We start from the raw sequence: 27,958 nt of genomic DNA on the forward strand, positions 1-27,958 counted from the left end.
GGCTGGGGAGAGAAGACCCTGAAATAGCCTCCTCACCATCCACCACCAAGTCCTGCAGCACCAGGAACTGTGGCACACACACAGTTCATGTATTTTTATCTGTAATTTATTTGGTATAAAGGAGGCCATAGTTTTATTGCCTTGTGGGCATTAACCTGTTTCGTACCTGTGTCAGGCATCCCCAAGATCACCCCCAGGCTTGATTTTCAGGACTCACAGAGCGCAGTCGTACTCATAGCTGTAATTTATTACAGTGAAAGGATACAAAGCAAAGTCCACCCAGGGAAAAGGAACTGGGGCAAAATCCAGAAAACCCAGGCACAAGTTCTGAAGAATTCTCTCCCAGTGGAGTCACCCAGGCTGAGCTGAACCCCCGCAGTGTTGAGACAGCGTGTGGGAAAGGCTGTCCACCCGGGAAACTTGTTCGGACTCAGGGCGTTTTCCTCGGGAGCCGGTCACTCAGGCAGCCTCTGCCTGGCACCTACCAAAATTCCAGACTCCCAGAAGGAAAGCAGGTGTTCAGCACAAACCACATTGTTTACACAGACAATCTGCACAGTGAGCCACTTTTATCAGTCCTGGGAACCCTCCTAAAATTCAAGTTCCTGGATGCCAGCCAAGGGCCAATCTTGTAAGCATGTCTCCAAGAATAAGTGGTCAGGCTTTGTTAACTCTTTGGCACAAAAAGTTTTTTCCCAACACTATTTTTCAGTGCTGTCAACTTAAGCGTTACTTTGACAGACATAACCCAAGCAAGCTAAATAAAGTCCAGGCAAACTTAAAAGCTAAAAAAACACCAACTCAATAATACCAAGACTGTCTACTGCACAGTTATTTTAAAAAGAAAAACCTTTATATTTCCTATATTCTTACTATATTTGCGCTTCTAAAAGTCCTCTAATTTAGATGGCTACCATTTGGCTATTTAAACTTAAGGCACATATTAACAAAAAAGAAATGTTTCTGCAGGTAGGCAAATAATATATAAAGATGAAATCCCCCCATTTCAATACACACAAGACAAAACTGAGAACATATCCCCTTTATAGCACTGTAGTTTTGAGCCTTTATACAAAAAAACTCCTTAGTTTTAAGCTCAAATATAACATGCAAAATATATAAAGTACTATCTTTATTTTTCAAGCTTTATTATGCTTTAAACATTTCCTTAATCACTTCAGATTTTCCCATATTTTGTGAACTGCATTTTACAATAAGAAATCTCCACATACAATGATACCAAACAAAATACAAAAATTTTAAGCTTTATTAATAATTCTAAAGAGGAAAGAACACAATTAAAAGCCGGCAGTTAACTAAAGCACTAGAAGTTAAACATCTCTTGAATAAAAAAATAGGAAACATATTAATGGAAAAAAGCAATCAGAGAAGGAAGAGGAGGGTGTTCCAAGTCTCCAGCAGCTGGTACAGCCTTTGTGGCTGCAGGTTCCACGTTCCTGGACTTAACTAACCACAGGTCAAAAATAAAAGAAAAAAGGATCCAGAATGTTGATCCTTAAACAATACTGCATAACAACTATTTACACAGCATTTACATTGTATTAGGTATTATAAATAATCCAGAGATGATTTAAAGCATACAGGAGCATGTGTGTGGGTTATACGCACATACTATTTTCTACAACAGACGTGAGCATCTTCGCACCCTGGTATCCGAGAGCTGGGGGTGTCCTGGAACCAATCCCTGGAACATTCAGAAGGATAACTGTATTTTCTTCACAATTTGTACCACTTATGTGCAGACATCATTAAATAAAACCTCATGTGATATTTACAAAATAGTGGTAAGTGGAAAAAACCTAAGTGTCAAGGCCTTCCATGTGTTATCCCTCTCTCAATTTCTGGGTCCATTGGTTTACACAGAACTAACGATATGATTCTAGTTAACTACAGTTGAAAGCTTGTCAATTAAGTCATCAATAGTGTACACAAGAAGTTGAAGGTCCGCCTTTTCCTTCATGCAGTGATCACTGTGTTTTCGAAGGATGACGTCTACATCTGTGCTGACTACTCGGTCAGCAACCTGAATGGACGTATGCCAAGGCACAACGTCGTCCTCCATGCCGTGCAGCAATCGCACAGGGCAGTTCACAGGAATGGGGCTATGTAAAAGGCAGTGGTGCTCAGCTTCTTTAATGAAACTGTACTGAATATGATAAGCTCCCTCTTGACTGTATTTTGAAGGCATGCTCCAGATGCCTTTCGTCTCTATTTCCTTTTTTACCTATTGGGAAAAAGTAGAAAAATGAAAGTATTTATTAAACATTAAGACATGCAATAATATTAAACCATCTAAGAATTTAAAGAGTAAAATAAATACAATAAATATACATGTATGTATTTAGGCATTTTAATGTATTTTTTAATTCCAAAAAGATTTGATTCAGTGAAATTGAATGGCTGCAATCAACTGATTTCAGTAAAAAAGCCATACATCTGAAAGCTATACTTTGAAATATCTGTCTCAAATGATTTGAAATTAATGAAATTTAAAAAAACTATAAAATGTATGAATCTAAAAGCAGAAATGATAATAGGGTATCTTCAAAGTACTTGTGATTACTCCTGAACTTTCAATTTCAGTAATTAGAATTTTGTGTCAGTAGTTATTTGATAAAGTGGAAATTATGCTAATTACTGAGACACAACAACAGTTGCACTTTAAGTATCCTTGCCCACATAGCTATTACCCCTCAATTAATATTGCCCCTCAATTAATACTGTTTGTATGAAGAACAAACTTTACAGAACGTTATATATCCTGAATTTTTTTTAAAAAGTTCCCGCTGGGAACTAGCCTACAACCCAGGCTCAGCCCTGGCTGGTGTAACTTAGTGGATTGAGTGTGGGCCTGCAAACCAGAAGATTGCGGTTCGATTCCCAGCCAGGGCACATGCCTGGGTTGTAGGCTAGTTCCCAGCGGGGGACGCATGAGAGGCAACCATACATTGATATTTCTCTCCCTCTCTCCTTCCCTTTCCCTCTAAAGATAAATAAACAAAATCTTTTTAAAAGGGGGGCTCAAAAATAGCAAAGGCAGGATTAATCAAAGAAAATGTACAATATGCATAAATTCTACTCCAAGGAGAAACTATCACGGTAATGTGGTTGAGAAGCTTGGATTCCAAACAGCTGTCTGACGCCCTCTGGTGTCCAATGAAGGAGACAATGATTAGAGGTAGTTAAGAGGCAAGTTGAGCTCCTACACAATGAGAAGTGCTGGTGTTAACATCCCTCTTCTGCTCCCTGGACACTGTTAGGCTAGCTGTTTGGGTGGAGAAGAAAGGACGGTGGTCCCTGCGTCCCTGCTCTTCCCTTACACATGCTTTTAAGTTAACAAGGTCCCACATGTTTCCATTAACAACTGGTCTAATTCAGGATTAGCAAAGATACTCTCTGATTTTCAGAATATAAATCTTCTCAGTCACTCAGGCAGTAGCTACTATATCCCCTCTTTGGGCGTGGTGAACACATGCCTGTAAATACAAATGTACATCTACAGATCTTGTTATCTGCCAATAACCAAAAGAAAACAAAACCTTAAATCCATTACAATCTGCCATATTTGTGAAATAATTTCTTACCATGAGAAGCACTATATTAGTAAGTTAGAGTAGGGGTCCCCAGCCTCCAGGCTGTGGACCTCCACATGTCCATGGCCTGTTAGGAACCAGGGCACACGGCAGGAGGAGAGCTTGGATGTGTGAGCTTGAATCCCTGTACCGGGCCCCCATCCAGTCTCTGGAAAAATTATGTTCCACAAAACCAGTCCCCAGTGCCAAAAAGGTTGGGGACCACTGAATTAAAGGATGGAGTCAAGAGGTCCAAGGTTTATACACAAAAAGGCACAATGGTAGGAAAATTTAGCAGCATCAAGGTACTGAGCAACTATGAGAAACCACCAAGAAAGTTGGGGGCGGAGGGTGGGGTGTGGAGAAGGTAAGTCCAAGGAAAACCAGCCTCACAATTTCAGCCTTGATAGGAAATCGTAACAAACCTGGATGTGCAGACAATGAATACCATTTCTTAAGGAGCTGGGAAGAACAGTGTAAGCCAAGAATTAACATAGAGCAGATAATACATGGCACTGGCTTTAAAGCAGAATTTGAGACCAAAGTTAATGACATTCTATGACTCAACACTTTTTTTTTCTTCTTTTTTTACTTTTCTCTTCCCGCTCCTTTACTCTCTAGAACAGTGGTTCTCAAACTTCACCTGAGGGACTTGTTCAAATAGCTTGCTGGGCCACCTCCCAGTCTCTGATTTAGTAGATCTGTGTGAAGCTCGATAGGGCTTTTGCTTTTTATTGAATTAAATTTAATGTGGTGATATTGATCAATGCTTTATATAAGTTTCAAGTATACAACTCTGTAATACATCACCTGTATATTGTGCTGTATGCTCATCACTCAAAGTCTAGCCTCCTTCTGTCACCATATATTCCTCCCCCTTTACTCTCTTCATTGTCCCTCCCCTTGTTCTTTTGGTAACCACCATACTGTTGTTTGTGCCTGAGCTTAACTTTGTTGCTTTCTGTTTTATACCCTACATATGAGTGAAGTCGCATGGTACCCCTATAGTCACTGTTCACTGCAGCATTATTCACAGGAGCCAAGACATGGGAACAACCAAGTGTCCTTCAAGGGATGAATGTACAAAGATGTGGCATTCATATGCAATGGAACACTGCTCAGCCGTAAGGAAAGATAAAATCCTGCCATTTGCAATATGAATGAACTTTCAGAATATCATGGTAAGTGAAATATTAATAAATTCAAACAAAAAAGGACAAGAATCATTAAGAATCTGCCTTTTTAACAACTGCAGATGCTGCTGCTGCCGGCCTGGGCACCATGCTTTGTAAGTCCCTGCTCTAAACTGCTTTCCTTCCCTTACTTTTCTCCGCCACAGGCCTGCCAGGATCTTAGTTCCACAGTTAAAACTGAGATCCCTAAGAAGAGATGCCCAAGGAAAACTCAATGATTGCAATAAATAAATAAATAAATAAATAAATAACACAAAAATAAACAGCTATTACTCACTACTTCTTTATCCTTGCAGGCAACTGAAGTGCTTAAACATATATCCAATAAGAAAGTAAAATAAATTAATTACCTTCTCAGTCATTTCAGAAACATCATTTCTACCATAATTTGCTGAAGACCATGCTAATAATATAAACCATTTTTTAAAGGTGAGAATTTGGAGTAAAAAAAGAATGTCAACCAAGTGTCTAAGCCAGAAACAGCCTATCTCAGCCCCTGTGAGAGGATCCTGACAGATCGACAGTGCGCACTTGGAGAGCTCTGCTGAGAGGATCGGAGGCTAAGAACAGTTTCACAATCGAGAAGTCGAGTTTAATATGGTCATAAGAATAGGTACTATTTCCCACTTGCCTTAAAATAAGAAGAGGTATAAGAAGAGATCATGATGTATGATCCAAAAAAGTAAATGTGATTAATAAAGCAAATGTTGCTCAAAAAAAAGAAAAGAAACATAAAGTGTTATTTCATTGATATGGCTCAAATATTTGCCAGAATGAGTTGAAGGGACTGAAGAAAATGAAACCTTACACAAGAGACCAAATAGTAAAGAAAGCGAAGAAATTTTACATAAAAAAGCAGCTAAGACAAAAGACAGGTCAATGTAAGTCAAAGGAAAGATGACACATGAGCACATACTTAAGGAAAGAAGAAGCAGGAGAAGGGTGGGAGGTATACACCGAGGTTGTCTGTGACTCACCTCAACAGGGAGCTGATTAAACTTTGTCACCAGGCCATCTACAGCTGCGGCTATCCCAATAAGAGCCACAACCTTTTGTGGCCGTGCGATTGCAGCATGAAGCATAAGCCACCCACCGAGGCTAGATCCAACTAGTATCTAAAAATAAAAATATGTATAGTTTTAAGGAGGAATTTCTTCCCCGCCCTGTAAGTAGAGTGAGTAATTTCCTAGTATGTATGCACTTTTTTCTTTTATACCCTTTGGCTCCCAGACTTTTAATATTTGGCACAAAGTAGAATTAAAAATATGTTTACTTCTTGTTAAAGTATTCGGTCTATAATAAAGAATTATAAAATTAAAATAAAATTTGTAAAATAAGTAAAATGATACTTGCATTTTATGATAAAGTGAAAATGACAGAAAATGTTAAATCAAATTATCAAAATTGGTTGTTGAACATTTAAATGAATTTTCATAACTAGAGAAGAGCAAAAATATCATGAGGTTATCATGAACAATTACATCATATTTAACAAAAATAGTCACCTGTGGTCCTTCAGCTAATTCATCAATTATAGAAAGAACATCTTTTCTCCATCTTCCCACTGTACATTCTTGTAAGTTACCATCTGAATTCCCAACTCCTGAGTAATCAAACCTGAAAAACGGGAAAACACAAATCTGTATCTGGGTATCTATGTGTTTGCTTCTCTGATTGTTAAGGAATATAGCACATATATCACTATACAATAGTATATATTTCAGCAAATCCTACTGGTATAACCATCAAATACCTCCTAGAGCCACCCACTTTCTGATCTCCACTGCGGCAGCCTGGTCCATGTCACTATCCTCTCCTGACCAGACTAAGATTTTCCCTTTCCAATTGTCACAGGTTATTCCCCATATTGTAGTCAGTGATCCTTTGAAGGCAAAAATCATGTCTTACACAAACCATCCAAAGGCTTTCTATAATCTTTAAATAAAACCTAGAGTCCTTAACATAGTCTGGCCCCTGACATTGACTTTCTGATCACCTTCCTCACTGCTCTCTCTCCCTCCCAACCACATTCTCACTTTCCTCCTTGAGTTCATGGGAAACACCACCCATATTCCCGCATGGGAGTTTTACATCAGCCTTTCTCTCCACATGGAATATTCTACCTCCAAATATTCACTCGGACCGCTCTCTCACTTGATTCAGGTCTTTGTTCCATCCTTAGAGAAGTCTTCTCTGATCATGCAATCTAAAATTGTGCTTCTTTCATCATTCTCTATTTCCTTATCCGCTTTATTTCCTTCACAGAAAATAGTGCTACCTGACATTATATATGACCTTTGCTTATTCATTTGTGATGTCTCCCACACAAGTGTGGAAACTCCATATGAGCACAGGCTCTGTTTCGTTCACCACTGCTTTCCCAGTGGCTAGATCAGCACATTGCACTGGTAAATGCTTACTCCCTATCTACTGAATTAGTGGGTGGGAAAGAGATCAGAATCAAATTAATCACCAGTCCCTCTACTTAGTTTGCTTCTCCTTCCAACTTCCTAGTTTCAGGCTTCAAGTCTGCCTGATCTGTGAATTTCACCTCTCCTCAAGGTCTCAAGTCAATAAATCATGAAGTATCAACAATGCCACTCCTGTAGATTTCCATAAACCCTAGTCATACTGAACTACTCCCAATTCCTGAACGCACCCATTCATAACTTTGAGCCTTTGCCCCACTGCCTGGAAGACGTTCCTTCCCACCAAACTCCTAGTCATATCACCTCCTTGGAGGAACTTTCTTTGACATATATGCCATATATACCCTGTTTAGTACCAGTCACTTCCTTTTGTGTGTACTCAATTAACTTTTCATACTGTGTGCTGTAATCGAGTTTTACACCTGTCTCTCCCTGACCAGAATGTCAGCTTGAGCGGCAGACTGTTATACTCAAGCTTGTTTTTCCAGGATACAGAACACTGTCTGCCCTGGACCATTCTCTCTCACTCTCCTTTTCCCCTCACATTCACTCCTTTCTCCGCAATTTGGTGAACCAGTATCTTGGAGCAGGTCTTTGTCATCTTAAACCAGCCCATCACAGCAGCCTTCTAACTGTGCCTCTGTAACTATTTTCACTCTTTAAATAAATCCATTCTGTAACTGTCACATTTTTCCTAAAAGATGGTCATCAATATGGCATTAACTTCAATGGTTCCCAGTAACACACAGCATAGAAATTTAGTACTTCAGTATGTTTTTGACCATCACAGTCTAGTCATTGCAGACTGACCTATATCATTTCATCAAAGGGAACTACTGCTTTAAACAAATTGATCAACTTTCTGTTCCTAAAACAGGCTCCATGTTTTCTGTCTCTGCTTCATTCGTCATACTATTTCCTTCATCTGAATTATCTTCTCCTGTAACTTTCACTACTATATCCTCTCTCAGAGCTTAATACAATGAAACTTCTGTTGCTGAGAAGGCTGCCCAAATTGAAAAACAAATCTCCAACCAATGAAACTTACAAAGAATTCATTTTTATCAGTCACATTAAATTATTACATCCTGCTTTTCTGTGCATATGTGTGTCTCATCATTCCTCTGAAGTTTAAGATCTTGGATGAAAAAATAAAAACACCATCTTACTTGTCTTTGCATTCTCCAGAGTGGTTAGGTATGTAAACTTCATACACCGAGTATTAGTATTCATTTATAAATGAATAGGAATGGAAGGTAAAAGTAAAAAAAAATTACTTTATTCAAATTTAAAGCTTTCACATTTTTCTTATTCTTAAAATCTGAAGAAAACTAATAAAATCCTTGTATGTTTAGTATACACATAAGAGTATATATGTGATATACAGTGTATACTTATTTATTTATAGGTGATGGAGGAATAAAAAGAAATTTAAAAAAATTTTAGGTATATAGTGAAATGATTTTAGATTCTTGGGAAATAGCGTAGCAAAATGACTACTGAAGTCTAAATCTCAGTCCAGTGTACGTGGGAGACAGGCACGGGAGAAAAAGAGGAGAAAGGCACTAACTAGTCCTCCTTTCCCCTCCTTGAAAGATGTTCAGATATTTCTCCTTGCACCTTTCACAGTTCCCTCTAAATATACGATGAAGATGAAAAATGTGCAAAAGGCCCTTCATAAAGGAAAGTATAACCACTGAATAAGACTAGCAGGTTACAAGAGCACCAACCAAAAGACAAAGACAATTCAAACACATTTAACAGTTTTAGGACGTTTAAACAGAGTAACCAGTCTGTTCTAGCAGCCTCAATACTCTAGGACATATTCCCTAACCTAGAATTAAATAGTTTGTTAGAAATAATGACAACAGAATACTAGCCCTAAAATGGTATGTTCCACTCCTTAGTGCTGACTCACTTTCCCTTATGCAAGGTGACAATTGGATATTAAGAAAACGTTTTCATACAGCCATATGTACTACTTGTTGCATAATACCTAAAATTAACCATTTCCTTATTCAAGATATAAATTTTATAGCCAAAAATCACAACAAAAGTAAACTGGGAAACTAGAATATAAATAGAAGATAAAATCTCTCATAATAGGTCATATGCAATCAATAGTTAATAGTGATTAGGTTGTAAGTTTTGATAAAAGCAAAAAAAACCAACTTGATCAAATAAAAAATTTATAGTGAAGGGCTGTATTTTATAAAGGTTTATAAAGCTATACATATGCTGTATTTTAACACTGTACCACTTAATAGTCAATATACATTATAATTTCATCATGACTATTTAATATACCTTTAAAGAGACAATGTATTTCACATGTATCCAAAGTGCAGAAAACCCATGTATGTCTTACAGGGAGACAGGCACTGATTATGGCTCTCACGGCCTCAATTTAAATTTAAGAACTGGCAAAAAGGTGATTTCTTGATTCAAACTCTTTTAGGGACAAAAAGGGAGAATGATGGTAATATTTCTTTTATCATGCGTTACTCAGGCTACTCCTTCGTAGACAGCACTTCCTTCTTGCCCCAATCCTAACTGCTCTTCAGGGTTCTTTCAAAAAGACTTCTTCATCCACTCCAATCTCGCTTTCTTCCCCTCACCTGATACAATTAAGTGTACTGCTCGTTTGCCACTACCACACTGATAATTTTGCCAAGCTTCTTGTCTATATTTTATCCTGTTTCCTCATCCCAATAAAAAAGTCCTTTAAGGGCATGACCATGCTTTATATTTGAGGTGCTAGAAAGTCTACTTGCAAAAGATACACCAGCCTGCCGAATCGCCGTTGAGCCAGAACAGATGTTCTGAGAGTTCTGAGCATGGGAACAAAGCAATTCAGGTAATCTGATAAAAAGGAATGAAACTAAATCCATATAATTGACATAATCTCTGCTAACATAGTAAACAGATTAAGTCTGCAAGTTTTTTGTGTTCATTATTTTATTTCTAAAATCTCTACTTTCTATTGAGCAAATGTTAGTGGAACTACTCTTTTAGGCTGTTAGTGTTGGAAAAGAATTGAGAAATTACCTTAATCCAACCTCCTCTTTTTTTCATGATGAGAACAGGCCCAGTGTTTACAAACTGATTCATCCTGCCATAGTTATTACTAGAACTGATTCCAGAACCCAAGTTTCTTGAATTCTAGGCCAGCGCTCCTTCTATTAAACCATACTATCCTTGCAAATTAGGCACTAAATGATTGTTACAGGTAAACAAACCTAATAACAACAATATAAACACGTTATTTTACTAATTGTTAGCATATTATGAATTGTGAAATCAAGTTTTAGGTAACCAACACATACCCCTATTTATGTTTATACATATTCAGAGTACAGGTGTGAGGAGAAAGAGAACTCAGAAGGAATGTGAATTATACAATACTAATTTTACAATGCAGGTCCTCCAATGTTTTGTTCATAGCTGTTTCATTATAACACTGATGAGATGTCATAGGAATTTAACTTTTGTTTGTATCAATTAGTCTATGGTGAAACTGGTTTGATTATATGTCAATTTACTTCAAGTCGCAGAACTTATCGATGATGTAAGGACTTACTGTACTTTGAAATACATATATTATTTTTTCCAGGGGAGAGTGTGAACGCAGTACCCCACTACCACAAATTATATACAGTCGAGTTTCCCACACTTGGGGAAATCAGAGGAGTCAGCACATCTGGAGTGCAATGCATAAGCCTCACCCTGGGAAAACCACCTTCGTGATCACGGTATCTCCTCTGCCAGGTTAAGTATAAAATACATATATTATTTAATACATATTTTTAAAACGTAATAAACAGTAGTCAAATAGAAGTTGTTAAGTCCCTAATGGAAAACCTCAATATAATTACAAGAGATTACAAGAAAGCCAACTAGTAGATTGGTTTGTCATCATATTATTGTATATAAAGATCTTAGCACTTCCTGCCAGCATCTGAGTGTGGCACAAAGACATATAAAAAAGGTCTTTTAAAGGCTGCATTGACAAGCATCCTAAGTCACAAGGAAGCTTACAGACCGTTAAAACCAATTAGTCTGTGAAAATGCTGGCATTTGCTTCAATTGGTTAGAGCAGAAGTAATTCTCTGCTGCCATGCTAAATGGTAATATTTTCTCTGTAATGTGTTATTCCTACCTTATATAGGCGTGACCTAGAGATTTGCAAAACTCCTCAATCGCCAATGCCTTTGTACCATTCATATTAGAAATATAGCCAGGGATGAAGATAATTCCTGGACTTTTGCCTTTTAGTCTCTTATAAGCCAGGTTTGGAAGATCTGGTCGACTAAGGAAAGAGATTGATGTCTTTTGTCTGCAAGCTAAACAAAGTACATAAAACATAAACCATAGTTTGCAAATACAGCTTTTGTAAAACTATATTTGTATATATTTTCAATCTTAACTTTCTTATTGAACTGATGTCGAATACTATTTCAACTTAACATAAAAAATAAATAACAGACTTAAGAGTATTAAAGTCAAGAGTCTGTGCATATCCTTTAACATCATTTTAAAATCAGTACCTTTTTTGAGCAAGGTCCATTCTTGATGCTTCCAAAATACACGGTGAGGTGGAAATTTCAAGGCAACAAGACAGAGAGTCATCAAAAATGTTTTCCTATTGCTGCTATGGCATCTGTCCGAAACAGTATCAATCAACATTTAGACTCACTTACACTAACCTAGCACTCTGGTGGAATTTTTGTCTTTTTAAATTTTTTAAATGTTTACATCCTCTACTTTCTGGTGGGGAGAGGGAAAAACAAGCTTGGTAGGCCCTTGGGGGAAATACTTCCAAAGGGGAAGGTGCTTTGCCCCCTTTATTATTGACTCCCTCTCCACCCACTAAATGAGTCATAGCCAATCATAATTCTCTATCAGGTGAGGTGCATTCAATGAGCAGTTTCTTTACAAGTAGCCTCAAAAAATGTATCATAGTATTACTTTTGGAAAAAGATTTCTAAAACTCTGCAGTTACTGTATTTTATTTGTTGGTCAGGGTTTCTGTGATTGGTACACACAGATGTTAATGTAATTTAAGTCCAACAGCACAAATGGTAAACCTTACAAGGTTACACCATTTCGTTGTTTTTAAGTTCTTTCCCTATTATAAAGTCAATACTTTATCTTCAAAAAGTGTGGAAAGCTATTTTTAAAATAACAAGAAGTCTTACATAAATCTACCTCCTTCCTGCAAAGAAACAGAGTTTGTGCATTTCCTTAGTCTTTTTCTGGACCAACAAAACCTATTATTTCATATTATATGAAACCCCCCTCCACTTTATTGGGGCAACAAAAACTTCCCAGTCTCTTCTATGTGAGTTGATAAAGTTTACCTCATTCTGGATTTAAGAAGTAGATTTTAAAAAAATTAAATTTGAGACCTTAAGGCTATTCCTTTTATGCATAGTGAAATATTCCAAATTTAAAACTTTTAATGAAAAACAGGGCTAGTAGCCAATTATGTTGGTTGGCAGATTATAAAAGGAAAAATCTTCATTTCCCATTTCCTTAGCTCAGCACTCAAAAATCCTTCCTATCCTCTTAATACTACTCCCCAACACAAGAACGTCTCCGTGAGACCATGATAATTTATTCCACCTTGGTAAATTGTGAGTGCACAGGTGAACATCGTATCTACAAATGCTCTTTGCACAATAAAGATGAGCTCAAAGCCTGGTGCCTAAGTGCTCAACGACTAAATAAATGGAAGAGTTGTTATACTCTTAAATAAAATGACATACTATACTCCATTAGAGACACATATATCACTTCTTTTGGTTGTGCACAATTAAATGTAAGTTAAACTGATTATACACATTTAAATTTTTTTAACTCAAAACAAAGAGCATCTGCAACAATTCCCAATCCAAGCAATCACGCATCTGAGTGGCCAAGTTGTGAACACAACACCGACAACTAAAAAGGCATAATTTACAAAGACAGACTATATATATATATATATATATGGGAGGGTGTGACTGGAGATGGGGTAGGAATGGGGAGGAACCAACCACAAGATAAAGAAAATATTCAAGGGCTCTGATTTTTGGTTTAAGTTCCAGTTTCCTTTGCCAAACAATGATTATAGTTTTCACTGAGCGGGAGCATCGAGAAGACAAAACTAGAAATCAGGCTTGATCTTTATACACTTTTACAAATGAAATGTTCAAATTGTAAATCGCCTCAAGTCAAAGGAGGGCAGGTCTAACTTAGCACTTCACAGAATTACAATTTGGAATCCCCCCCCCCCCTTAAAACCTGCAGAGAAAAGAAACAAAAGACAACTAATAATGAAACGCATTGCATGCACATGTTACTTTTCTCTACTTTGCACTTAGTGCAGAGAAAGCAGGCAGAGAGCAGTATCTTTAAACTAAAGAGCGTAGAGGGCTAGGAAGGGTAGGGGCTGTCCAGGGTGCCCCCGGGCCGCCCCGGAGCTCTCTTCCCAGCCTTCACCAGAAGGATCGCAGACGCCTACAGCTAGGGTGCCGAGAATGGTGGGAAGAACATTTTTAAACAGGGCGCCAAAACTGCACAGAACAAGAACTGACGAAAGTGGGATGTTCGAAAGAACTCGTTCTACTCCCGCCTTTCGGGCACTAACCTGGGAGCCTCCGTGGCACCCTGTCCGACCTCCGCGCTAGTACAGCGCTGAGGCCTCGGTGGAAGCCGAAGGAGACGGCCGTCAAGCCCCACCTCTTACACAGATCCCGAGTACCCGTAGCCACCATTCCAACTCCAGCCATCTTCCCAGCGGCCCCTGCGCCCTGCACCGCCCAACCTAGACGCCGCAGGGCGCACAGGAACCGGAGCTGCGCATGCGCCGCCGGCTGGACCAAGGTGTTTGCCGAAGAGCGCTCGGTGGACTCGCGTCACCGAGAAGTGCGCCAGGGCAGAGCGTCGTCGCTCCCGTCAGACTTTCCCCCTTAGGCTTTTGGTGCTCGTATAGTTTTTGCAGGTTAGAGTTGTGAATGCGCGAGTGCTCTCTCGGTAGGCTACTTATTCAAGGAGAAGATAGTGCAGGGCTGGAAGCCCTGCGGAGAGGAACGTATTCAAGATTCCTAGGTTGAAAACCTTCGCATCAACTCCAGGATATCAGGCAGTGGAAGCATAAAATGCCAAGTTGGCTGCAGTGCAGGCCACTCTCATTTTTAGCCTGTGCCGAAAATGCTTCCAAGACATGATCTTAAACCTACTCGTATAAATAGCAAGAATAGAATGAAATAGTCATCGCTTCCTTGCCCCTTTTAAATTAGTTTTTCTAGCTCTTCGTCTGCCTGGCTACTGAATTATTCATGGTAAATGCAAAAATAAGCCCCAGTAGATTAAAAAATGCCAAAGAAAGAATAAAATCTAGAGGATTAAATACATTTAGGAGGATATTTTATAGTCTTGGGATAAAAGGAATTTAAGATTTGAAACCCCAAATCATCAAGAATAAAAATATTAGACTATATACAGATTTAAACATTCTGAATGGAAAAGGTATCTCCAATAAGTATAGAGAAATTCATTTTACAGCACAGCAGAGCATTAATACTTCCATTTAGTCTGCTTTTAGAAATGAAAAAATAGGTAATTCCAATAAAATTGGTCAATAGCAAGGAATAGGCAGTTCATATGCATAGACATGGTGTTCAATGTCACTAACTGAAAAAATGTTAAATATATAACAAGCCATTTCCTCCCACCCATTAGATTGGTAAAGTTAAAAACTGCAACTATTGCCCTGGCTGGTGTAGCTCAGTGGATTGAGTGTGGGCCTGTGAAGCAAAGGGTCACTGGTTCCATGGCCAAGTCAGGGCACATGTCTGGGTTGCTGGCCGGTTCCCCAGAAAGGGGGGTGAGAGGCAATGACACATTGATGTTTCTCTCCCGGTCTCCCTTCCTCTAAAAATATATAAATAAAATCTTTTTTTAAAAAAATAGCAACTATTGCCAAGAATGCTGGGAAATTGGCACTTATCTATGGTTGCTAGGACTGTAACTCGCTAAACTCTTGTCAACTAACCTCACTACATCTTTACAATTTAAAATATGCATCACTTTTAATGCCCTTGATCCAGTGGTCCCATTTTGTCACTATGTTTTAGAAAACAACATTAACACATAGGGTGCCTATTATCACTACAGCACCATTTTTTGAGCAGCAAACTAAAGAAAAAATGGAATGGTCAATAATAAAAAATGGTTTACTAAATTGTACAAGAGTTTCTGAATTCCAGCTCTGACAGCCTTCAATGTAATTCAGGAAGGTCTGAAGCAAGGTCAACAAGCAAGGACTTATCTAGTTTTTTACTGCTTAGAAGTTGTTGTGGTTAGTATGGTACTTTGAGTAAAGCCACATTTACTGTCTTGATCATAAATATTGGATAAGGGGTTGGGCTTAGAGTCAAAGGCCAAGGCTAATATAAATGAGCCTGTCTTTGGAGTCCTGAGAACCTGTCCTATTGGAACATACTGGAAAAGTTAGATAAATAAAAACTGAATGGGTATATTTCTTAAGAGGTGTAAAACCAGAAACAGCAAGCACAGCCACTTTATTTCAAGACACACTTTGAAAGTTGCTGAGTTATTTCGATAGTTTTCCACCAGGCATGTTGCAGCTGCTGAAGGGACTAAATCAATATGGTGATGCCCAATGCATGCCACTTCATCCTTTTTATCGGAATGGTAAATACTAATCCTCAAGGTTTTTTGATAATTGCAAACATTTTCAATCATTCCTGTACCTATTTTCTTTATTTTTGCACGTATTAAAACACTACACACAAAAAGCACGAAACCTGCCCTGGCCAGGTAACTCAGTGGGCTAGGGCATCATCCTAATAAGCCAAGGTTTCAGGTTCACTCCGGGTCAGGGCACACACAGGATTTAACCATGAATGAATAAATAAATGAGACAGAAAACCGATGTGCCTATCTCTCTTTCTCTAAAATCAATAAAAAATATTAAAATTAAAAGGCTGGGAAACCCATTGATTATTGCCTCTTGTGTCAGTCTAACAAATCAGAAAAAAATTGTGACTACTGTCAAATGAAGACACTTTTACTGACCGAGGGGCTTGAAGTAGGCAAACTTGTTTCCACTCACCTGCTGTATACGTTGTCTTCACTGGCGTGGGGTGGTGGGGAGGCATGTTGTTGAGGGGCAGTTTCTCTCTCTGAAATCTGCTGCTTTAGCTCAGGGAGACAAATGAGGTCCCCACAGAGTAAAGGCCTAGAGCTTTACTTCACACCTGCATGATTTATTCCTTGTCAGAAGAACAAGTAAACACCGTCCTTGTAATCCTCAGTCCTAACTGCAAACTACAAGCCATATTGTTAGCACACACAATCCTTTATATAAATTCTACAATGGCCTTTGGTTGATGAATCCACCCCCTCATGCCCCATCATGTTACCAATCAGTTACGTCCTAATGAGAGATGAGTTTATTTTCAAATGTGAAATCTGGTCAACATTTTAATCCAAACTCAACATATTTTAACACACATATTTCAAAGGTTTACTACATCATGCAAGATATCAAATTAATTAGAATATGTTTACAATCCTATGGCAAAAGTACAGTACAGAAAAGTTATATTTTTACATCAACCGAGAAAATTTTAGCAGTGGCATTTCACTCTTTTAGATCATTACAGAATTTAACGGTGATGTCTGAAAAAACATAATAAAAATGTCTTCTGCAATCCTGATTTTGTCCTCCAATGTTCAAGTAGAATCATGTGTCATCCAGTTGCAAAATCTTATGACTGGCAATGTGTATGCACGCACATAAAGCAGACTGCAAGTGTAAAAAAATTGTACCCAGTCAGGCCTGACAAACATTTTATAGACACTTCCAATGTAACCATTTTACCTTGTACTAGTAAGTAATGTCATTATTTTCTACTTCTATTCATTTGCCAAGTTTGAGGAAAGTATACATTCATACTTACAAACACATAACATAACAAACCATGATAAATGGCACTTAAAAAACCATTATGAAAAAGACTTGCCTGAAGTCATTTAATTCAACAAAAATTAATTTAACTCTAAAAAACAAAGGCTAATTATAAGGAAATATATAACAAAATAGTACATTACAGAGAACATTGTTGAACTTCATTTGACTTTTTTACAAAACCACAGCACTTCTGTAAATAAGTATTTCAATTGGTCTGTTCTTTGGTTAAAAAAAAAAAACAGCTCTGATTTCATAGTTACATCACACGAGGCTGCAGTTAACAGGCGCGCTCCACAAGAAAGAAAGATCAGACAATCTCAGGAAACTGGCTAGTGGTTATCTTTACTCTCGGCAGTGGGAATGGAGAACTCTTCAGGAAAATAAGCACCTAACACTGAGTACTCCGTTTTATAAACTGCCCAGCGTGACAGAGTATCTGTCTAAAGCTGCTTCGTTCTAAACCACACAACTTCTAGTTCTTTCTCCTTTTACAAAAAGTGGTTTGCTGTACACGGAGAGGAACTTGCACTGGTAAGCTAGTGGTGACTCTTCCATGTCAACTTCCTGGGCACTTGATGTCATCGAAGTGTCATTTTAAAGTCTACAGTAACACTAGTGAAGCTCATCCCTTGAAACTACTACCATGAAACAGAAGTCACATCAAGTCTTTGGTTTTGGTGTAATACTTTAAAAATTAGGGCAAAAGCTCCTCCTACAATATATTCTTCTCCAAGCCCTTGTTTGCTTATATTTATAAAATAATCTTCAGCAAAATGTTCCTAGTTTTAAAAAGCCAGTTGACTACAATAATGTCAGCGCCAATGATTTGGGTGCTAAAATAATTTCATATTTCCAAATATATATATTTTGTAAACTGTTTAGTTCGCCAAAATCAACAATGAATAAAAATAGTTTATTAAAAATGCTCTTATAAGTGATGTTATTTACCAAAATAGTGTTTTCTTTCTCAGAGGTGCTTCAATTCTTTTGCTATTTTTGACCAAGTCTTGCATTAAAACCTCTTATTTCTCATTCACAAATGACTTCCTGTGAATACAAAAGGAGTTCTGAGTATACACAGTTAAAGGGATGGGTCTGTTGGGTCTTTCCCTCTGGGATAAATTATGGCTTCATTCTTGTAAGAGGTTATTGCAGGACGCCCTGAAGGGGACTGTTGCTTCAGCGTACTACAACAGGAAGTGCGTGTAACCTTCTGCCCCAGTCACTATAACATCCATCCAGATCCGCATGGCTTCCGGCGATGGGGCGACCATGTAGTAGATTCTGTCATGTGTCTTGACACTAAAGGTGAGTAATGGATTTGGGCTCTAAAATTCAAAACAGGAAAAAAAATGTAACACAAGCATTTTAAAATTGTAACACGAAATAACACAAGTCCTATATCAGGGCTTCTTCCTCTTTAAAAGTTCCGATTTATGCAACTCTACACGGGCATTACTGTTGCTCTAGTATAACCCATACCCAGTCCTCAAACTGACCATATTTCTAACCTTTTTGCAGAAGAAATTTCACAGAGAGCTCACCAATCCCCTTAGCAGCTGCTTTGTAAAGCTCTACGAGTATACCTAGTTGATTGTGGGTGCTTGTTAATAAATAATAACTATTATTCTTAGCCTTATTAAGATCCTTCCTCATACGCAGGCAGTATCTTCTAAGAATCCTAGCAAAGACTCATTTGGTGGGGTCTCTCCCAAACCAGGATGTCCAAAATATTTCCTCATTTTACCATGACTTTTTTCCACAAAAAGATCAGCTATATTAATTACTTATATGTTGACTTTTCCAGTGTCATTCAGTCGTAAATGTCCGTTACGTCAGAATAACAAATATAAATTGCTTCATGTCAAAAGAATTTTCCCAACTTCATTATGCATTCAAATTGTAGGAATCTGAAGACCACGTTTACCTTATTAGCATTCTTGAGGTGATCATAGTACACTTCTTCAATGGCTTGAAAGTATATTACTCCTTTTAATTTAGTTTCGTGCTTGTCTGTAAGGATAGATGAGTGTTAAATACTTTATCACCACCAATGGACAGGAAAAATTATAATTCCTTATAATCATTATTAAAACATTTATCTAGTATATAATGATTTAAGTTTAAGTTTAATTGAGATATTTAGGTTAGTGCCTTAGCCTGACTCTCTATTGGGAAAAGGGGAAAAAAAGATAAAGTTATCAACCCAAATTGAAGGGACGAAGTGACTTTGCCCAAGGCTATCCAGCAAATTAGCAGTCAAATAATAACCCGGAACTTCTGACTGTTAGGTTAACACATAAAGTATATACACCATTATTACTCTGTATTCTCCAAGATGTTCAAATGGAAATATTAATAGGCAGGGAAGGGCTGTAATGAAGAGTGTAAGAACTGTGTTTTTCGACTTATAGTTTAAACGAATATTCTATTTATATATGTTTTCTATCAATTTCCAGTCCACCATACTGATTTACTTTCCTGTTCCCAACAGAGCTTCACGTCAATCATGCCCTTTCAAAGCAGCATTCTCAAACCGTTTCAAAGGTTCCATCAGATCTGCCACAAACACCAAGCAAAACATTAAAAAAAAAACCCCAATAACCAAACCACCAACCAAATAAATCACATCAGGTCTGTGCTCTAGTAAGCTCCTGAAATATTGTATAATTTAAATTCCTCAAGAATCGTAATACATGTGAGCATACTGAAACCTGTTTAAAGCATGGATGGGGGCACAGAGAAAGACTCCGTCATACCACGTCTGTGGAAGCGCAGATACAAAAGCCTCTTTGGGAAGGCAATGTGATCAATCAAACACAGTTAAAAATGACAAAAATCCTCTTGCTTAGCAATTCTTCTAAAACTTATCTGCATAAAAGCTCCTCCTACACATGCACACGGGTTTGCATTTGTTACAGCAGAAGGCTGCAGAAGAGCTGCTTGAACTGATTCCATCATAACACAGGCACAAAGTGGGATCTGCCAGTCCCTGCATAGACCACTGTGAAACACTGTTATGTGAAAAATCTGAAATGTGAAGAGTGAGTAATTTGGTCCCAACTGTATTAAAGAAGAAGAACACATGTACATACTGAAATGTATATGCAAACAAACAGAGGAAATCTAAAAGGATATATCAGGTACAACAGTGGGAAAATGTTAGAACTTTTGTGCTGGGAAAGAGGCAATTTCTTTATAGAGACATTGGTTGAATTTTTTAAATTTATTTATTTACTAGTGAAAGTCCCCCCTTTTTTCCCCAACAACAGTAAAAAGCTAGTCTGAAAAACAGCAGCCCTAAGAAGTTCAGCAGAAAATAAAGTTGTCTAATTGCATTTAACCCGTGTGTCTCTCACACATTTGCTAGAAAGAATGCTGCAATATTCATGGGATACAATGAACTTTGTTTTCTGAAAACAGACACAAAACAACATCCTGAGGTAAAAGTAAATCTTGTCAGCATTTAAAACAAGCAGAAAACTGGGGACCGAAACTGGTTTCTAAGGCACTTCATATATGAGAAAAGACTCTGAAAAATAAAGGCCTCACAAGGACACTGTGAATTAAGAGAATCAATAACGTTATTGTAAGTTGAAGAAGTAATGCTATTCATTCTGTTTCAATAGCATTATGTTATCAATTTACATCTATATTTTCTGTGCCTCAGTGTTTTAGAGACATTTCTAAAGTTACCCAGTTAATATGTAGGAGGCCATGTACAGAGCCCGGGGTCAAGGTCAACAGAGAGACCTAAGACTAGCTTTCAGCACTCTCGTTCACAGGTCCTTCACACATACCACAGTCATCTACCTCACTGACAAGCTGAAGGGGCATGGTGAATATGGGATCAAGTCCAGCCTGAACTGCAATCTGTATGACATCCCGAGGACTGATCTATTCTTGAACTTGGTGTTGTTTTTGGAAAGAGTGGGGGTGGACGTGGCTGGAGCAAACGAAGCCGATGATGGTTGTGAACAGCCAAATGGCTAGTGTTTGCCAAACTAGGTCTCACCAGTTAGCTATATAATATGAAATACACATTAAAAAGCTGAATTAAATATTATTTTGTCTGTTTTATGCACTAGAATTCTGAGTAATCTTTCATACACCAAAAAGGTTTTGGTAACTTAGAAAATGTTGAAGACCAGTTACTAAGAAGTTTAAATCTCAAAAACTCACTTATATGGGTCAGAAGGAAGGAGTCTTTAATATGGGTCCATTAAAAAGAACAAAATAAGGATTCCAGAGAAGAGAAGAATAAAACTGTTTAGTCTTAAGTTATTTCAAAACTTTACTTTCAGAAAATTCTGGGCGAAATTACCTGTGGAGACTAGCACACAGCAAAGTTTCATTTATGTATTTTGCAGGCACTAAATTGGTATTTCTTATTTAAAAGGCATTTTTTCTATTGTACAAACTAAAGATAGTATCTCTGAATTCTTATAAAACCCAAGGTCAGAAAGCCCTCGAGAAGCCGAGCAGGGGGCCTGTAGGGGTTAGGCCATTCGCTTCAGTTACCACCAGCCCCCGAGGTAACTGGAACCCCACCCATCCGCTCCTAACGGGAGGGGGGGGGGGCATGGGTTGTACTCCCACCCTCTACTTACCCCAGTTCTGGGGCTCCATGGCCAGCGTTTCATTTCTCTCACACATTGCTTGGCTTCTCACACCTCTCTTCATAAGTATATCCTCGCCTCACATTATAGATTAAATGACCGGACTGTTCTTTTTTACTTATCACATAGATATGCTTTTTAACAATTCCTGATATTCAGCATTCCTTATAAATGCTGACACAGTCACCCCAAAGCAGAGTCTCCTCATAACCTCTGGGCTGACACCACCCTTCTCCAGCTGCTGAAAAGAAGGCGGAACTATGCTTGTGGTAATAATGGACATGTTTCATATGTGATCGAGAGTAAGTAAGAGGGTTATTGATAAGTATATCAGTTACACCGATATTCCTGTGTTTATGGAAGACTAGGTAAAGGTATTTCTCACAATCCATCAAGCGCCCAAAGATATTTCAGTCACTTAATGCTTATTCACTAGTTCACTGACTAGCTGTTCTCTCTGTGCTTAAAAGACCATTTCAGTTTATAAACTACAGTTGAATGACTGTCAGCTAAGGCTGCCTAATTGTGTGTTACTTAAATAGGGCATATGACAATAAATAAAGAATAAAGAAATAAATAAGTACCTTTTTTTCCTGGCCTTATGGTTTTAAAAGACAGTATTTGGGTCTCAAAAATATATTCCATTTAACATTTACTTGGGCTTGAGCTTATTTCAGAACTAGAATAGACTAGTTCACACTTTTTATATAATTTAACTTTTATTATTTCTAAGAGGAAATTCATATAATGTGGACCATATAATCTGAACATAATATACATTTACAAAATTAATATCATCATTATTTCTATTACTTACCAATCTCCCTATTTATAGCAAATTATACTATCTATTCTCTTTGATGGAGGGCTCCTAATTTGAATACATCACTTAGATGTCTCTCATCACTCACCTGCATAATAAGAGAATGTACGCTTGTTCCGATCAAAAACAAACCAGCGTTTCTTCCAAGTTTTAATTTTCCCTCCCATTTTGATGAGAAACCCTCGGCAGGTCTTCTCCGTGATGGACACGTGGTAGCAGGTGTCAATGCTGTGGCCCGCAGTCTCCACGTGGCTCCTCAAATCAAAGTCCTCCTTCCGGACAGGCAGATAGCGTGTCAAAGGTCGAGACTGGAAAAAGGCAAACCCATGGCATCTGTAACTAATTATGCTTTCGTTTTGGGTCACAGATATGTAGAAGCAGGAGGAAAAATACCTGAAAAGCTTAAGTGTTAAAATGCCTGTGTGGTTGTGAGCCTTTAAGATAAACATTGTCAGAGCCCTGGCTGGTGTAGCTCAGTGGATTGAGCACGGGCCTGCGAACCACATGATCATGGTTTGATTCCCAGTCAGGGCACATGCCTGGGTTGCAGGCCAGTTCCCAGCGGGGGACTCACGAGAGGCAACCATACATTGATACTTCTCTCCTTCTCTCCTTCCCTTCCCCTCTAAAGATAAATAAATAAAATCTTTAAAAAAAAGATAAACATTGTCAGGTGGGGTCTAAATGGTGATGGCATTTAAAGAAAGATGCTACAGTATTGGGGGTGGGGGGTGGATACACCCAGGCCAATGGATTCTATTTCTTGGAATGGACAGATGAGAAAATAGAATTAGCTTAGCTTTCAAAAAGGTACATAGTACTTAAAAACAGTGAAATGCAGCATGAAGTTACCTGGGCTGCTTTCTGCAATAAGGACTCCTCCACTCACAAGTTCCCAGGGGTTCTCCCCACCACAACCTTACCATAGTTCTTAAATAGCCCCAGACATGATTGATGGGACAATCTTTAGTAAGTGCAAACGTGACAAAATCTCCCAAAGCTGCACAAATCAGCTTCCATATACTCTCTAATACACAGGTGACAAACATAAGGCCCGCAGGCTGAATCCGGCCCTCCACCTTGTTTTATCTGGCCCCACACCTTGTTTTTACCTGGCGGTAGTGCCAAACTCTTGCTTAACTTTTAAGTAGTAGTTATATTTACACAGACCTAAAATTACATTGGGCCCTCTGAAGGCAACTGTGAGGCTGATGCGGCCCCCAGTAAAAATGAGTTTGACACCCCTGCTCTAAAAGAAACGGAAGGCAGAGCTGTATGTTTTGCAAAGCAAGGCCAAAATAAGGTAAGAAGTGGAATCAAAACACGGTCCAGGACCAGACACTGAAGAAAGGAACCTAGATTCTTTTATTTTATTTTATCGCGGCTAGAATGGAGATTCGTCTAATCTAGGAAACACAGATTACTACGGGTAATGTTTCTAAAATAATGTTTCATTTTATGCTGTTAAATTATTCAACCTCTTTACCCTGGGGAAACTGACCTCATCATATACTCGGAGGCAAAACATGTAATTAGGATTAAAACAGAATGGTGCTTTTTGGTTTGGCTTCAGATACCTTCACAGTGAGTCAAAATTTGGCAGAGGTTTGGCATAATAAGAGAAAATGAACACGTTTTACTTTGTAGCTTCCCCGTCAATAATTTGCCTTTGACTCTGACTGTAGACAGATGTCACAGGCTTATGACACATCAAAGCCTGAAAGAAAGTCTCTCACTGCTGCACTGCCAACTGCCAGCACCTGCAAAGAACTAGGGAAACAGTACCTTTTACCTTTGCATTTAGTAATCTTTGGTAAAACTAATTTGAACTTAAATTACATGGACTTAAAATTTTATTTGAGTTTCTCAGAAAACATAGATTATGTAAGCAGCTCTAGTGACAGAAACTCAAACTCCCTGATGACCAAGACAGGAAGTTGAATAGAATGGGTGGTTTTCCCAAGTTCTGCTCAAGTTCAGTAATCTGGTGCACACCTGTGTGGACTGGTGTAGCACAGGGGACACATGTGACAGTACAGTGGTTAGAGGGAAAAAACAACAGCAAACAAATACTAACACCACCACCAAGAAACAGGGCTGGTAAAACTGTCTGGTTCTGGAAAGCCCATTTGCAAATCATGGCTTAATAGAACCTGTTCTCTTCACCAACCAAAGGATGCTGAATTTGGTTTTAGGAGCAAAGCCAGCTGCCTCTCTCAAACCTGCTCAAAACACATTCTCCTTTTAAATACATTCCAAAAAATAGGTACAAGAAAAAGTGTCTTTCCCAGTAAATGTTCCATGCATGTACATAGAAAAGTGTCATCTGAATTTTTTTTTTTTGGCCTACTAACGCATATCTTTCCCTTAGCCATTACATGTCAAGAACTTAGTAATTTGTGGAAAGCATCTGGACACAGTATTTCCAGCCTCTACAACAGAACAGCCACTAGGGGGCAACATACTCTTATCTATCCAGATTGACCCACCAACCTGTGCCCTCTGTTTCTCCCTTATTTTCACTTCCTTTTCAATTAACTTCTGCCGCTGGCTAGTTTCCTCCTGCAATCGCTTTTCCAGGAGTTCTCGGCGTCGTTTCTCTTCTTCCAGAGCTCGTTTTTTGGCTTCCATTTCCCGTTCCTAAATATCATTAGACAATAAATTTTAAGACAGAGTGGTTGTGCTTAAATGACTCCAATTATATCATCAAAAAAGAAATTCTTGCTAGAAATTTGGCCATATAAGCTAGTCCCTTACGGTATAAAACTTCGACTAAAATGCCTGCAATCACCCCTCACGTAGCTTTCAAAATCATGCTACGCAGAAGAGCAACCACTAACTTGAGTTAACAATAGAGTGTACGTGGAAATCCATCTTGTGATTGCATTCAGTCATTTCATGTTGATAACCACAACAGCCTCATTTTAAATAAAAATCCCCACAAATGGTCAGCCAACCATTTAGCCTTTCTTTCAACTGCTGTCTTCCAACTGAAGGTCATGCGTGGGTCCTTCCAATTCCTGTTGTTGCTCTGCAGCTTCCTGGCCGCAGGTCACTGCGGAAGCACACGGGGAAGTCACAAGAGGAAAGGAGGTGCCCTCAGGGCAGGATGCAAAGGCATTCTGGGGGATTCCTAAGGAAGCCCAGATTTTGGCTTGAAATACAGTCTCAATAATAAGGGATTTTTAATGTTACAATAGCATAGTTAATGCAAGCTGGCAAGGAACAAGAATGCACACAGACGTGACCTTCATTCTCATTCTTTGGCAGGCAAACAAACTAGCCATCAAAGGGAAACATAATACAAAGCATCTATTTCCATCTATATCAACACTATATATTCTGTTAAATTATGAAAAAATGTAGTGTAGTAAAAAGCCTTAGAAATCATCTAACACCCTTAGTTTTCAGATTAAGAAAATGAGGCCAAGAAAGGCTGAATGACTACTCCACGGTCATACCGCCTTGTGCGGCCCAATGACAGCTTCCTGATGTCAAGTGCAGGGCACACTGAGCCACCTCATCACTGACCTCTGGCATGAAACCTACCCTGGATTCAAGCAGCCGTGTCTTCTCTGCGTGGGCCTGCTTCAAAAGCCTCTCCATTTCTTCTATTCTGGCAATATTTGAAGTGCTGGCACTGAATAAAACACAAAAAGCCTTTCAAGAATATTGTTTCAGATTGAGGTCTCTTCAAACACACGCACGCATGAGCATCCAGATTCACGAAAATGTATAACAAAATCCAGTACAATTTAAAGGACTAAGAGAGTCACTAGCCTGAAAAGACAAGTCAGTCCAACTCTGAAAACTGTGGGTGATACCGACTTACCTCAGTGTAGGAGGCAAAACATAGGCAAGCGAAATAACACCAAAGTAAAGTGCTTTCCTCATAAATAAAACCAAAACTAAATTTCACAAAGAGTGTTCTCAAAAACGTTTCCAGTGAAGTCTAAGAATGAGGGCCTATGGGAGCTGAATGAGGGCCTCCCGTTAGCTGAATCATTCAGGGATGACAGACCAACACGAATATCACCGAAGTTTTATTAGGTAGACAACACCTAAGGTTTGAAGTCACTTTATCTGGTTTGAGAATGTGTCCTTAGCTGCTTTTTGGTTGTGCGTTCACATACGTGGGCATTTTACTTCTAAAATGATAATGCCAACTTAAAAACGACTTCTCTTATAGGTGCAATGGGAGGGTGGAGGCCAGTTTTGTCAATAAATGCACACTCACCAATACCAAAGAGCAAACTGCACAAAGGGATCCAAGAGCTTCAAAAGAAATGCATCTTGGGAAACATATCACACAAATGAGTAGAGGAAAAAAAGAAAGAGCAATTGAATGCTGCAAGAACAGTTAGGGATAACTAAACAAGAAACAGAAGAACTTGGAAATCTTTAACTTAAACAAAAATTTATATTTTTCACTTGCTTACCTTTTATTTGCCTAGTTTGGAAAAGAGAGACCGTAACCTAGGTCAGAACATTTACTCTGATGTTCCAGCCATGGAGAACCAGTTGTTTTATGCACATTCACTTGTGTAATCATTTACGCGTCTCCTTTTCTAGGCTGTCTTGAGAACAGAAAAACCTTCATACCTCCATCCCCCAGAGCATACAGCACGGCACCAGTAGGAACTTGTGTTTGTAAGGCATTCCAATAAAAATAAATACACATAAAATGCATAATTATTAATATGATCTCCCAAAATCACATTTCGGATAATCTCAAACCTAGGTTGTCTTGAAGAGATAAATGACCACAGCAACATAGGACATATGGTTTATCTTCAACTCAGTACTGTGAACACAAATGTTTTTGGCAGCTTTATTCATATTTGCCAAAAATTGGAAGCAACCAAGATGTACTTCAATAATAAATGAATAAATGAACTGTGGTTCATCCAGATGATGGAATATTATTCAGTACTAAAAATTAGCTAGCAAGGAATGAAAAGACATGGAAAAACCTTAAATACATATTACTAAGTGAAACAAGCAAATCTGGAAAGACTAAAGACTATGTGGTGGGGGGTGGGACAGGATTTTTAGGGGAGTGAAAATATTCTGTATGTTACTATAATGAATACATGTCCTTGTACATTTGCCTAAATCCACTGAATGCACAACACGAAGAGTGAACCTTAGTGGAAACTATGGACTTTGGGTGATAATGGTGTGTCAGTGTAGGTTCCTTGTTAGCAAAGGTGCCACTCTGGTGGGGGGGTGAGGGCAATGGGGGAGCACAGTGCATGTGTGGGGCAGGGGGTAAGTGGGAATTCTGTACCTTCCTCTCAGATTTGCTGTGAACCTAAA

The 27,958-nt window shown here is 38.5% G+C and overlaps 2 protein-coding genes and 1 non-coding gene across 14 annotated transcripts in view; all 3 read right to left on the reverse strand.

Annotated features, from left to right (window-relative positions):
- Positions 1 to 228: 228 nt before the first annotated feature.
- On the reverse strand, positions 229 to 14,027 carry ABHD10 (abhydrolase domain containing 10, depalmitoylase). 2 transcript variants are annotated; one of them, XM_037055343.1, is made up of 5 exons: positions 13,847 to 14,027; positions 11,375 to 11,558; positions 6,292 to 6,403; positions 5,764 to 5,901; positions 229 to 2,245 (listed from the first exon to the last, which is right to left on the reverse strand). In XM_037055343.1, exons 1-5 carry the CDS (start codon positions 13,986 to 13,988, stop codon positions 1,901 to 1,903), a joined length of 921 nt encoding a protein of 306 aa, XP_036911238.1. In that variant the 5' UTR covers positions 13,989 to 14,027; the 3' UTR covers positions 229 to 1,900. The 2 variants fall into 2 exon arrangements, with proteins under 2 accessions (XP_036911238.1, XP_036911244.1); XM_037055349.1 differs by lacking the exon at positions 11,375 to 11,558 and adding an exon at positions 11,763 to 11,790.
- On the reverse strand, positions 10,826 to 10,992 carry LOC118994359 (U1 spliceosomal RNA). Its single transcript, XR_005068028.1, has one exon. It is a non-coding gene; the product is annotated as a U1 spliceosomal RNA (small nuclear RNA).
- Positions 14,028 to 16,684: 2,657 nt separating the features above from the next.
- PHLDB2 (pleckstrin homology like domain family B member 2) overlaps positions 16,685 to 27,958 on the reverse strand; it is a 241,536-nt gene continuing 230,262 nt past the window's right edge. For all 11 annotated transcript variants that reach the window (XM_037055380.1, XM_037055407.1, XM_037055361.1 and 8 more), the window contains 5 exons: positions 26,189 to 26,279; positions 25,133 to 25,279; positions 22,728 to 22,947; positions 19,125 to 19,210; positions 16,685 to 18,525 (listed from right to left, as the gene is read on the reverse strand). In XM_037055380.1, the coding sequence (XP_036911275.1) occupies positions 18,385 to 18,525; positions 19,125 to 19,210; positions 22,728 to 22,947; positions 25,133 to 25,279; positions 26,189 to 26,279 (685 nt within the window). In that variant the 3' untranslated portion in view covers positions 16,685 to 18,384. The remainder of the gene's footprint in view (positions 18,526 to 19,124; positions 19,211 to 22,727; positions 22,948 to 25,132; positions 25,280 to 26,188; positions 26,280 to 27,958) is intronic.

Source organism: Sturnira hondurensis, unplaced genomic scaffold (assembly GCF_014824575.4).
Source record: "Sturnira hondurensis isolate 20B ecotype Veracruz unplaced genomic scaffold, ASM1482457v3 Scaffold0000880, whole genome shotgun sequence".
NCBI classification, from domain to species: domain Eukaryota; kingdom Metazoa; phylum Chordata; class Mammalia; order Chiroptera; family Phyllostomidae; genus Sturnira; species Sturnira hondurensis.

Bases quoted from the DNA above. Each gene is read 5' to 3' on its own strand.
- ABHD10 (XM_037055343.1), bottom strand. From the start codon at position 13,988: ATGGCTGGAGTTGGAATGGTGGCTACGGGTACTCGGGATCTGTGTAAG. The intron at 11,559-13,846 runs GTTAGTGCCCGA...TACTTTGTTTAG, and splicing joins GGTGCCACGGAGGCTCCCAG to CTTGCAGACAAAAGACATCA. The intron at 6,404-11,374 runs GTAGGAATAACA...CCCGTTTTTCAG, and splicing joins CTAGGTCACGCCTATATAAG to GTTTGATTACTCAGGAGTTG.